The following is a 12,520-nucleotide window of genomic DNA, read 5'->3' as shown; positions in this document are numbered from 1 at the left end:
CTGCAAATATACCACCCAATACATATTTTAAATTTAAACTGAAGGGACTTGTGCGTAAAAGTTAATGATCAACATAAAAAAAGTTAAAGCTGGTGTTTTTACCACTTAATCCTATGCTCATATTAACGGGGAGGTCTGTTAGCACTGTCAGGGACCTTCACATATCACACATTTTATATTTATCATAACGTTATTGTTAGAATAACAAAATTCCCTGGTGTGTTTTGTAATTGTTATTAGACATTATATCTTATTTTTGTTTTAATAAACAGAATATTTTCAATGATTTGATCAATATTTACGTTATCCTGAATCAACACTGATTCCTTGGATTTAATTTTAGTTGTCTGCAATGATTAACTATCAGAAACCTTTAAATGTTTTTAATTGTACATGTTCACAACATGAAAAGATAAATAAAAACATCTTCATCAAATATGCTGTAGAATAGCTCATGTATAAAGTGACTTTGCTTGTAGAACATTAATGAGATTACAAATGATTTCTCAGATTCATCTGAGCAGTATATGATGCACTTGCAGTTGTGAAGAAAACAACTTGAATTGAATGTATATTTTTTAACAGTCCTGAGTGCACGTGTTTCCAAATCTGATATATACTATTGAAACAAATGATCGCAGACAGTCCACATTGTCAGACATTAAACAATCAGACAGATGAACTCTCCACAGTGTCTTTACTCCTCTCTCATCTCGACCTCAGGGCTTCTGTCTCCTCTGCTCCTCACACTCTGCTGCTGGGCGGAGCACAACACGGATTTCCCAACATCTCACGTCATGTGTATGTGACTGCTCAGTCCAATCGACAGCAGTGTGGACGGCCTGTGGCTCCGTTGGCCCCTAACGCCATCTTAACCATAGAGGGGGCTTTAAACCGGGAGAAAGCGGGGGAACCGGGACCGGAGGATAGGATCCGTTATCACCCCCTGTGTTGTCCACCCTCGGGGTCGGTGCGACCGGTCGTAGTTTTCTGCGTTTACAACCCAAAGTAAAGTCAGGAGCTGGTTAGCCCGCTAGCTAGCTGGCTAGCGAGGTGGAGGGGCGGGGGTGTCGAGGTCTCTTTTTTCCCCCCGCAGCTGAAGTTGTTTGTTTATGTTCTTCCACTCGGACATGTCCTCTGCTGACCCAGGTAAAGTGCTTTCAAAGTCACGGGGGCCTTGGGCCTCACGTTACGGTGCGACTGTCAGCGGGTTGTCGGTGTTTTCTCCCGCACAGCCACAGCGGACACTTTCAGAAAGATAGCGTGACAGCAGCGGCTAAGTTAGCTTAGTAGCCGAGCTAATGCCACAGCTAGGCTAGCTGGTTGTTGCATAAGTGGGAGCTGGGTTAGATGCTAGCAGCTAACAGCGACTTTAAGACTGTGTAGGTAGCTCCCTTGTTCTTATGTTAGCTCTGGAAGGTGAGAAGCTAAATTCAGGTGAGCTAATGTGTCTGTTGTCTGCTCTCAAGCATGATATCTCTGCGCTACATGTAGCTTCGGCGTTAGCTCAGGGTCGTGACTGCGTCAACAAACCACAATCACGATCCAGCAATAGTTGGTGTTAACTGAATGCTTTATATTGTGAATCCCCCCCCCCCAGCTCTGTCATGCATTGCTAATCCGGCATCTGATCGTTGGCTTCGGTTAAGAGTTCAGTTTCCTTTTGCAGTGCTTGTGGCACAATAGGAAATCACCTCTGACTCTGCGCCTCTGTGTTATTAATAGAGTTACCAGACCCAGATCTGGGTATGGGGGCAAGTGGGACCCAAGCAGGTGGCGGGGCTGTTGTGCCAAAAGGGACCAACAAGAGACGAGCTGCGTAAGTGTGTGTGTGTGTGTGTAGTGTAGTGCTAGACCCTGCGCTGTCTGTACTGTGAGATGTGTGAGTTTGCTGACTTGTGGTGAAAATATCTTGTGAGAACATCTTGTGTGACGCCTCTCACATGTCTCACTTCTGCACACTGCAGGCCAGACTTTGACGACGATGATGATGATGGAAGCAAGTTGTTCAGGTACATTTGTCTAAGTTTGTTCGGTTCACAAAGCAAGAGGAGTTGCACAATCAAGTGTTTATATGGTTCAGGCTGCTGAGATTACAAGTGTTTTCTCTCTTTCCTCAGGTGTGATGATGAAACAGGAGGCAACGGCAATGACAAAGAGCGCTTTGCCAGGTAGGAGGGTTACTGATGAGAGATAGATGTGTGTGGGCATTTAGGGAAGTAATAATGTTTCCATGATCACCACCATGGTGCTCTCTCTCTCTCTTTCTCTTTTTTCCAACTTTTTTTCCTCTAACACTTTGGACCAGCATTTTAGGGGGTTGGTTTTATTTCCAGGTTATTGGAAGACGATCACAGTTTTGCAGATAAGGAAAAACTAGCCAGGTATGGCCTGTACCGCTATGGAAGGCTTCCTCTCCTGCTTGTATCCATATCAATATTGAATGCACTGATCAAAAACTATCCTGTCCTGCTGGGACCCCAGCACATTGTCTTTTTGACAGCACATTACTGGTATATTTTCGCTGCCGTGTGCTTCTTCTCCCAAAGGCCGCTGGTTGTCTGTCTTAACCCACCACTGTAATATGTGTCACTAACCACTGTGCTTTGTGGGAGACAGGGTCTTCTTTCACTTTGAGCAACTGTCCTCTTCTCTTCTCTCTCCCCCCTCTCAGGACATCTGAAGGGTCTTTCTCTTTTTGCACTTGCTCTCTTTTGTCACACCGACTGGCCTTGAAAGACCAGAGTCTCTTGCTTTCTCACCATCAGTTTGATCACTGATGACACTTTGTTTTATGCGTCCATTACGTCTCTCACCTTCTCTCATTCCCATATCCTTTTCCAGATCGGCATACTTGCATTGCAAAATTAACTCTGAGCTCTACACCATGTCGTCCACCTACCTGTTTCTCCCATCTTGATCCTTCATATCGTCTCCACCTTTGCATCCCTCCCTTGTTTCCTCCATCCAGGGAGAACCACAGTGAGATTGAGAGGCGGAGGCGGAACAAGATGACCGCCTACATTACAGAATTGTCCGACATGGTGCCCACATGCAGCGCTCTGGCACGGAAACCAGACAAACTAACCATCTTACGAATGGCAGTGTCCCATATGAAGTCTCTGAGAGGAAGTGGCAATACCAATTCCGATGGGTCATACAAACCTTCCTTTCTAACTGACCAGGTATAAGCAGCCTACAGAGACAAATGTAGAAATTGAGGGGTGGTCAGATGTGTAACAGACAATTTTTCCCTCTAAATTGAGTGGGGTCACACAACCTCTACACTGGGGGGATCATAGACCTTTGCAGAGGACCCTCCTACAGACGGCACAGTCATGATAAGGACCAAGATATGAGTTTGGAGAAAGCATTATAATTTACACATGTAGAGGAATATGCTCCATGATCAATCATCTTCACTGCTGAGCTCATCTTTGATGCTTTCTGTCTGAAGGAACTGAAGCACCTCATCCTGGAGGCAGCCGATGGCTTCTTGTTCGTTGTGTCATGCGAGACCGGTCGCATTGTTTACGTCTCAGACTCTGTGACACCCGTCCTCAACCAGTCACAATCTGAATGGCTCGGCTCATCCCTGTATGATCAGCTCCACCAAGATGACACAGAAAAGCTCCGGGAGCAGCTCTCCACTGCAGAGAATAACAACACAGGTATAAATCATACAATACAGATCGTAGCAGACACATGTGCACCCCATTGCACCCAGGGTTGACTCAATGCACTTGTTTGCCTTCAAAGGGAGGATGTTGGACTTAAAGACTGGAACAGTGAAGAAGGAAGGTCAGCAGTCATCAGCAAGAATGAGTATGGGGGCCCGTCGCTCATTCATCTGCAGAATGAGGTGCGACTCATACTCTAATTAATCATGCAGTTTAATATTTTTTCAGTAATTTTTGCCAAGATGTTTAAATTGCTCATTTGGTGGTCTGTTGTGTTTGAAGGTGTGGTTCATGTCCAGTGGAACCATTGTCGATGAACAGACTGAATTTCCTTCGAAATAGAAACAGGTGAGCGAAGCCAAACAATTGAAGTATTTTAAAAATATTTGATCAGTATTATTCCACATCAGTATATGTAGGGTAGCCCAGCAGTAGGTTGATGGTAATTAATTTTACGATTTTTATTTCCCTCCCCTCACCACAGGAATGGTTTGGGTGCAGCCAAGGAAGGGGAGCCCCAGTATGTAGTGGTCCACTGTACAGGATACATCAAGTCTTGGCCCCCTGCGGGTAAAACTCTTTTTTTTAAGATCAGTTAAAGGCAAATATATCCATCCTATAATATATCCATTTCTGTTACTTTTGCTTCATCATGCGTATGAGTTATACTTGGATGTTGACATTTTGTTGTGTGTTTATGTTTTAGGAGTATCACTAACAGATAATGAAGCAGACAACACTCAGGGGAGTCGCTACTGTCTAGTTGCCATTGGGAGATTACAGGTATAATAGATGTAGTGAATTTGTGTCATTTGTTTATGTTGTATTTTAAAATATTTACCTGATTTGCTGATACAGTGATAATATTAATGACCTTTGAATAAGAAATAGAAAGTTAGAAAGTCTTGTGATGTGTTGTCCATAAATCGGAGTCATGCAGCGTGATTGTAACCATTAAACACTGTGTTCGCCTTTTTTTCTCTTCAGGTGACTTGTTGCCCAGGTGACACAGACATCAATAGTATCAGTGTTCCAGTAGAGTTCATCTCGCGCCATAATTGCCAGGGCATGTTCACCTTTGTAGACCATCGCTGCATGGCCACTGTCGGCTACCAGCCCCAGGTATGCGTCGCAGCTGGGGAAAATATCTCATTCTGACAGTGTCAATGTTTTCTATGCTGATTGTTCTTGTATTATCTACTGTTTGTTGCAGGATTTGCTGGGTAAGCATATTTTGGAGTTCGCCCACCCTGAAGACCAGGGCTTACTGAGAGACAGCTTCCAACAGGTAGGATTACCTGACTTTTGAGGTCTAATTTTTATTTCTTTGGATCTCTTATGTTTACATTCTCACAGGAGTACTTCTGTAACAGTCTCAAAATTGACACAGCAGAAAAATAGTTATCATATTTTTTATTGCACTTATTTTCCTCCTTGTCAAACGCTGGCACTTATGTGACCCAGAATGAGACTCAGCTGCACTTATTTGTTTGTGTTATGTTAGTCATGGCTAATGTAGCCTCCAGTACAAAGTAAGAGTGTACTACACTTCCTTCTTCCTCCAAACCTTTGGATGATTTGTCTCATTTTTCCTCTTGATATCTTAAGCAACAGCTGCTGGTAACTCAAGAACTCCTCTGACGCAATGGGGAAAGTTTCTGTGCAGCAGGACTAAAAAAAAAAGTCCACTACTCACTGCAACATTGTATTTACTGTAAAATATGTAAAATCAAACCAGAACTGAAACTGATCCTATGAAGCTTCTATAAATCGAAACAAGTCAGTTCCCACAGCTCAACATTCACAGATTCTTATACGTTCACACTGTAACTTGATATCTAAGTGTTCTAGATTCTTGTGTTATTGTGTAAACACAGCATTATGACTGTTTGAAATGTTGCACACGTGTCCTCAGGTGTTGAAGCTGAAGGGTCAGGTTTTGTCAGTGATGTTTCGGTTCCGCTCAAAATCGAGAGAATGGATCTGGATGAGAACAAGTTCCTTCACCTTCCAGAACCCCTTTTCAGAGGAGATTGAGTATATCATCTGTACCAATGTCAACGTCAAGTGAGTCAATCTTAGTAGACATACTTTTACCAATTCTGGTGATTACACAACATTAATACACAATGAAGTACTGCACATAATGAAAGCACCGATGTGGTGAAATATGACTGTAAGATCCCAGAAAGATCCCTGTGTCTGAATGCTTACCTGTCCCCCCTCGATCCCCAATTCCACTTTCAACCTTTCCAAAACTATATATAAACCACACACTGATCGCTGTCTCCCTACACCTCTCCTTTGCACCCATCTCTAATTGTGGGGCGGTAGAAACTCGACTCAGGACCCCCTCACTCCCATCTCCTCCCCAGGGGGCATGCTGCCCCCTTCTCTGGGTCAGAGCAGCCCAAACTGCCCTCCTGTTGTGCTCAGCCCGGGGCAGGTGGCCATCAGGTGAGACCAGGCCTGACCTGACTATTGTTCCCCTGCATGGGAGAACGGGGGTGCTTCTTCATGGGAGACTACTGCTGTTACTAGCCAACTATAGACCTTCTGTTTTTGTTGTCATTTCCCACCCTGAGGAATTCTTCTCTCATTTTACTTGTCTCTGTTCCACTGTAGCGTTGGAAAAATAGAACTGTTGTCTAATAAGAAGCATGTCTTATAGTTTTCCAATAGTAAGTAGTAAAGACATTAAAAAAGGTGATGTAGCATGTTAGCAGTTTGTACAGTGTTTATATAGCAGGTCTTTCTCTGCTGGAGCTTGTCACACTCTTCCTCCTTTCTCTTTTTATGTTGCCATGGTGACCGGTGGTGGGCTGTTTTATCAGCAGGTGTTTGGGATTTCTCACTCAACAGTAGAGGCATGGAAATAAGACTATTCTAATAGATTTTTAATCAGCGCCCTCTTTGCCTTTTCCAGGCAGTTCCAACAGCAGCAGCAGGCCGAGCTGGATGGAGGTGGAGCCAGAGACGGACTGTATGAAGCAGGGCCAATTGCCCTTTCACAGGTTAGGCCACACGCGTGCTGCCCATGAATATATTTGTCCAGTCTGATTGAAGCATAGATTATGTATTGTTTTTATTGGGCCAGCCAGTGGACAGAGGCATTATGTTTTTGGGTTGTCCGAATAAAAATACAATTAAAAATAAATAAATAAAAAAGAAGATACCATAAGCAATATGAAAACAACTGATTTGATAGAACCGTGGTTACATTGTTCCTCATGTGGAGGAAAACTTGTACCACCCGTGAGAGAACAACATTGTACTTCCCCTTAGGTAGTACAACACAGTATTCATCAGGAAAACACAGAGTGGAATACTTGAGAGAGAGATACATACTGAAACACACTGATCACATATTCTGAAACCCACAGTTGCTCCTGCAGAAGTACAAACACGCACATAAGGAACTGAATGATAATAATTACACCAGCTGAAACCACAAAAATGAAAACAAAGACAAAAACGTTTTACTTGTAATAACTCAACAAAGCTTTTGCCCATTCTGGATTATACACACAATAGGTCGATAATGTCTGATGATTTGGTCCCTTTTTTAATGTTTGTTTGTTTTTTGGCAGAGGTTGGCAGTTGTGTCTCCAACCTTCTACATTGTGAATTTCTTTCTACATATGAATAACTGTACATGCATTTGACTATGCTGCCATATTTGACGACCTCTGTAAACACATAAAATTCAAGATAACTGGACCGTTCTGGCAACTTTTGATTTCCAAAAACCTTTTGGTTGGGTCGGGTCATTTCTTCAGCACCGAAGCACTTATTGAGTTCTGGAGTGTGATCGCTCACTGATCATTTTGCTGGTCCTCAGATGCCAGTCCAGTCAGTACAGCCTGTCACAGCTGCAGGTCCAGACCACAGCAAGACCCTTGAGAAGCCAGAGCTCTACTCCTCCATCTTCCAAGGCCCAGATCAGACCAAGGGCATGCCCTCCATCTCCACTCCCTCCACACAGGTTTACCCTCAGGCCAACAACTTCACTGCAGGAAGATCCAATGATGCTTACAGGTAGGAAGTCTTGTGCTTACACAGCGGCCACAAAACATAATATTGTGCAGGTTCGCTGCCAAAACCACTGGCCAGTTGACACAAGACCTTTGATGGTTTCCTGTGGTTTAAAGAACCAAGATGTTAACAGACACATGAAAGCTTCTGTACACACACAGGGTTTTTATAATTAGACTCCAGGACTTCGTGGGTGTAATGAAATTGGTTTTGACTGACACAGCAAGCTGCAATGAACTGTGTCCTGACAGCTCTCACAGTGGCCTATAATAATGTTTTCAGCAGTTTGTACAACAGTAGTTCTGCATCAAGGATTCCTGTGCTTCCGTGACCCTGTCGCCAGTTCATCAGTTGTTCTTCCTTGTACCAACACTAGCACATGGGAACATCCCACAAGACCTGCTGTGTTGAAGAACCTCTGATCCAGTAATCCTTCTATTTGGCCCTTGGCAGAGTTACTTAGATCCTTGTGCTTGCTAATTTTTCCGGCTTCCAACACATCAGCCTAAAAAGTGGACTGCTCACTTGCATTATATGCCCCAGCTCTTGACAGGTGACATTGTAATGAGATAGTTAATGTGATTTACTTTACCAGTGCTGTTAAAGTTTTGGCTGATTGATCATGTGCATACAACAGATCTTAATCCTCAGGGAAAGCATCATCTAATGATTTTGTTAAGTAAACATCTTTATTATATTGCCTTAGAGTGTGTTCTGCTCATTCCTCTGTTTATTGTGGAAACACACTATACAATTTATTTGGGCTCTTTTCTGAAAATGAATATCAGTTACATCTCTTATACAAACAACATGACACGGAGCAGAAACAAGTGCTTGAAGGTGCCTGTAGTTATCCTGTTATCTTGAGATCTGACTTAATTAGGTTATGTCGTTACCTTGGGATAACATGTTGAGATCTGGAGGTAATGAGATTATTATCCTCTGTAAACTCTGTGACTCCTGGCTGCTGTGGGAACTAATAAACTTGTATGTTAATGTAAGCTATGACCTCGTTTACCTGTAGGTTTTGCCTGTTTTTGTCTGGTTTTGGCTGATTTACAACAACAGCCCTGAGGAAAATTACCCAGTTCTCCCAGTTGTGAGTTTGCCACAATTCAAATCCACTTGAGCATAAAAGCTTCCGTCATCTTCTATAAGTGGGTGCAGATGCTGTTTGTGTCATTGTTTCTTCAGAATGTAATCCTGAAAACATGCACAATATGTTTCCAGTAGTTGTTTCCCTGATTTTCATTACAATTTGTTCACATTCTTTCTCTGTAAGGAGTGTTTTCTGTTTTTATTTCAACTGAGTTTCAAAGATTTTATCTAATGGAAAAGTCTTTGTTTTAACAGAGCTCTCATCTCTTCACTCTTCTCTGCAGACAAGTCAACATGACTCCACAGATGACACAGCCAGCTCACTCAGCAGGACAGATACTGGCTCAGATGTCCCGTCAGAATGGAGCCCCGCAGTCGGTTACCCCCTCCAGCACTGGAAGTCCCCTCCATGGAGGACCAGGAGGATGGCCTGGAGCTGGACCTGGAGCTAGACCACAATTTAATAACCAGGTGAGAAAGTATGACAGGAGTTATGGTTCTATTTAACTCATCTGTTTTTACATTTTAAGTCAATCTTTATTTACAAAGGAAACAACGATTATATACTTGAAATAGGTTTTTGTCTTCCTGCCAATTACTGACAACATTTTTAATTATTTAGCACCGACCCTACTTCACATCTAGCCAATAAACAGTTACTCTTCCAACCAACAGGTGGCTCCCCAGGCAGCAAAGACCATGTCTCCACCATTTGCTCCCATGGGAGGATTTGGAGGCGGCCCATCAAACTCTTTTGGCCAGATGCCTACAGGTGCTGCTCCCACCCCCACCAACGGTGCAGACTACCCGCAAATTAATGCTCGTGCCAGCCTCAACACCAATGGTTATGGTAGGTTGTGTGCACAGATATGTGTTGAACCATGTCTGTGTGTTTATACAGGTACATCCTCTGACCCTTCTGCTCTCTGTTTCAGATGGCTCACAGTCAGGGGCACAGTTTCCTTCTAGAGCAGCGGAGGCAGTGTGGCCACAGTGGCAAGGCCAGCAACATACGCAGAGTAACGCAGAGCAGCATCCTCATGCTCAGGGCAACCAGCAAGACATGTTTCCTGTGAGTAACGCAAAATCAATCCGGCTCTACTCTCTTTGTTTTATCACTTAAAATAAATCTTGGTCTTGTCTTTTTTATCTGATCCAGGATGTGTTGTCCATGCTGGACCAGCCTGCCAACTTCAACAGCGATGACTTTGAGATTCCAATCTACCCTTCGTTTAATGAGTGACCTGGTCAATACTTTTCCGCCAGTCCACACCTTTGTCCTTCTAACAGTTCTTGCCCTTACACTCTCTTATATTGCGCTCTTCTGTACCTGTTGTCTTCCTGCTCCTGAGAGTAGCACTCTTCCCTTGCTTTGCATGGCTTAAACTGCACTGCCACGGGCCAGTCGAATATGGGAGGATTTACCTGACTGTAGATTTATGGGAGAAGACAATCAAGGATTTGCTACTGATGAAAAGATTATTATTTTAACAATAAGACAGCCATTCTAAAGAGAAATCTCTAGCTAGCACTGCCCAAAGCTCAACAACCTATATTGTAGATATATATATAAATACATATATAAAAGCGCACAATCACACAAATGCATTTTAGTAGACTGCACAATAACACACTCTCACAATCTGGTAAACACAAAGAAAAGGCCTTGAATTCTAATATATTCCTGGTTTTCTCAGGCGTTGATGAAGAGTGTATTTTGCTGTTCTACCCTTTAGCCCGTAGACAAATCACCCCAATCGTTGATTTAAACTCTCAGGAAATTGCAGGGATATACAGCTTTGGTGATTTAAAACAAAAACCTCTCAGCTGTCACACGCGAACCACCACTGTCTGTGCTAACGTCACTCGCAGTTTGAAATTCACAGCATGTCTCTGCATGTCAGCACTGCTTTCATGGAGCGCTTCTACAATGTGTAGGTTTATACAGAGTACAGTTTTCTATGTACATTGGTGGCTTCACCTATAAATTGTAATTGTTTCATTTTTCCTCTTAAGGAACATTTAAGTTTTTTTTTTTTTTTTCCTTTATGGAATGATGTACTTTAATAACACAGACACAAGGTGTTACAATGGCTATATACTGTTGGTCTCGGTGCCCGTTGGAAATGTATACAATCTATTTTTCTTTGCCTACATTTATATATATATATACACTATGCATGTGTGTGTGTATGTTTAATGGATGCGTACAGTATCATTATCAAGTTTTAATACAGTCATAGGGTTTTCTGAATTGCTTGACTTCTGTCTTTCTGTCATCCTGCATTAACCTGTACCAAGTATGGGATTTTTGTACTCCTTTTGTAAAACAAATGAAAAAAAAAAAAGAAATCACTCAGCAATAATAATTAACAAGCAGGAATGATGTACTTTTAAAGCCATTCTCTATTGTTGTTATAAATGTTTTCATTGGTGTTATTTTGAATTGGAGAGATGTGGCCGGCATGTTTTGATTTCCTTGAAAAATTCCCGTAGTATTTTATTATTTCAAAACTTTGAATGAAAACTTGAGTTGTCCATTACCATCTTCTGATTGGTATCTAGTTAAAGGTTTGATCAGGGTATCCAGGATTGATATGGAATAAACGGAGAAGATCTAATAGTGAGAATGTCCAAAAAGTGTTCAGTGTTTTCTCCTCATGTTTGTGACTAACATTTGGACGAGGACTGAATCTTTGCCAACGAGATCCGCCCATCTGTGTTATACAATCAAATTTTGGTAAGTTTGTATTTTAGAAGAATGTTGTGTGATGAAAGATGACGTATTGAAAAATATTTAAGTTTTTAATTTGTATTAGTTTAAATTGGACCCTTTATATTACAGTTTAGTTTGTGTGTAACACTTGCACACTTAATGACAAATTATGTAACTATGTAAACCCATGTTCATTATTGTCCAGTTTTTATCTTCAGAAATACGTTGGTGACTGTGTCGTCTTTGTTGTTGTTGAAAAACCTTTTTGGTTGCTCTGTATCCAGGTTTCTTTTTTTCAATGATGTGAACTTTTATCACTCATTAAACACAAATATATAAATATACTGTATATGAAATGTTAAATGAGAGAATGTTTGTTTTTTGTATTAAATTGCTATATTGTCAGAAATGGAGCTGGATTCTAATTTGAACTGCACACGTCTTAGCAGAGTTTAATCAGCTCATAGAATAGAGTAGAGTTCCTTTTACTGCCATTGGACGTGAGTTTTACAGTTAAATAAGAAAAAGAAATAAACACACAAAAAATACTACAACTTGACAGATTTTTCAATTGTCTTATAAAACCTCTCACAGTTATAGTATATATAGATATCAGTGTTTATTTTAACTGAAATGCTGCAATATAAAAACTTTTATTTTCCATAAAATACAGAAAAATGTGGCTTTGTATTTACATATAAAATATATTTTCTCATTCAGGTTCTATTTATTATGTTGTATTTGACAACGGTCATGGTCACAGTGACCTCATGTTACTGTGAATATGAAATATCTGGACAGGAATTTTATTAAATCCTGTGCAATCCACTAGGACTCACTGATTAACTGATGGTCAAAGGTCAAGGCCATGATGTCCTCACAAAACCCGATGTTCCACTGTGATCTCAAGGCCGAGGAGTTTCTTCAACTTTCTTCACTTATCACTTGGACTCAGCTTTCAGATAAAGTTATTACACGTCAGTGGTTAAAG

General features: G+C 41.6%; 1 protein-coding gene across 4 annotated transcripts; it reads left to right on the top strand.

Annotated features, from left to right (window-relative positions):
- The first annotated feature begins 288 nt into the window (after positions 1-288).
- On the top strand, positions 289-11,938 carry arnt (aryl hydrocarbon receptor nuclear translocator). Of its 4 annotated transcripts, XM_069537590.1 has the most exons (21): positions 289-1,149; positions 1,726-1,819; positions 1,968-2,012; positions 2,121-2,171; positions 2,337-2,384; positions 2,972-3,185; positions 3,458-3,671; positions 3,760-3,862; positions 3,963-4,028; positions 4,165-4,250; positions 4,387-4,463; positions 4,668-4,802; positions 4,894-4,968; positions 5,596-5,747; positions 6,015-6,137; positions 6,607-6,694; positions 7,522-7,718; positions 9,098-9,284; positions 9,489-9,663; positions 9,749-9,885; positions 9,973-11,938. In XM_069537590.1, the coding sequence occupies exons 1-21, from the start codon at positions 1,113-1,115 to the stop codon at positions 10,054-10,056; spliced, it is 2,388 nt and encodes a 795-aa protein (XP_069393691.1). In that variant the 5' UTR covers positions 289-1,112; the 3' UTR covers positions 10,057-11,938. The 4 variants fall into 4 exon arrangements, with proteins under 4 accessions (XP_069393691.1, XP_019948516.2, XP_069393692.1 ...); XM_020092957.2 differs by lacking the exon at positions 2,337-2,384; XM_069537591.1 differs by lacking the exon at positions 6,015-6,137.
- The last annotated feature ends 582 nt before the right edge of the window (positions 11,939-12,520 follow it).

Source organism: Paralichthys olivaceus, chromosome 13, assembly GCF_024713975.1.
Source record: "Paralichthys olivaceus isolate ysfri-2021 chromosome 13, ASM2471397v2, whole genome shotgun sequence".
Lineage (NCBI taxonomy): Eukaryota > Metazoa > Chordata > Actinopteri > Pleuronectiformes > Paralichthyidae > Paralichthys > Paralichthys olivaceus.
This window is presented reverse-complemented; position numbering and strand designations above follow the sequence as displayed.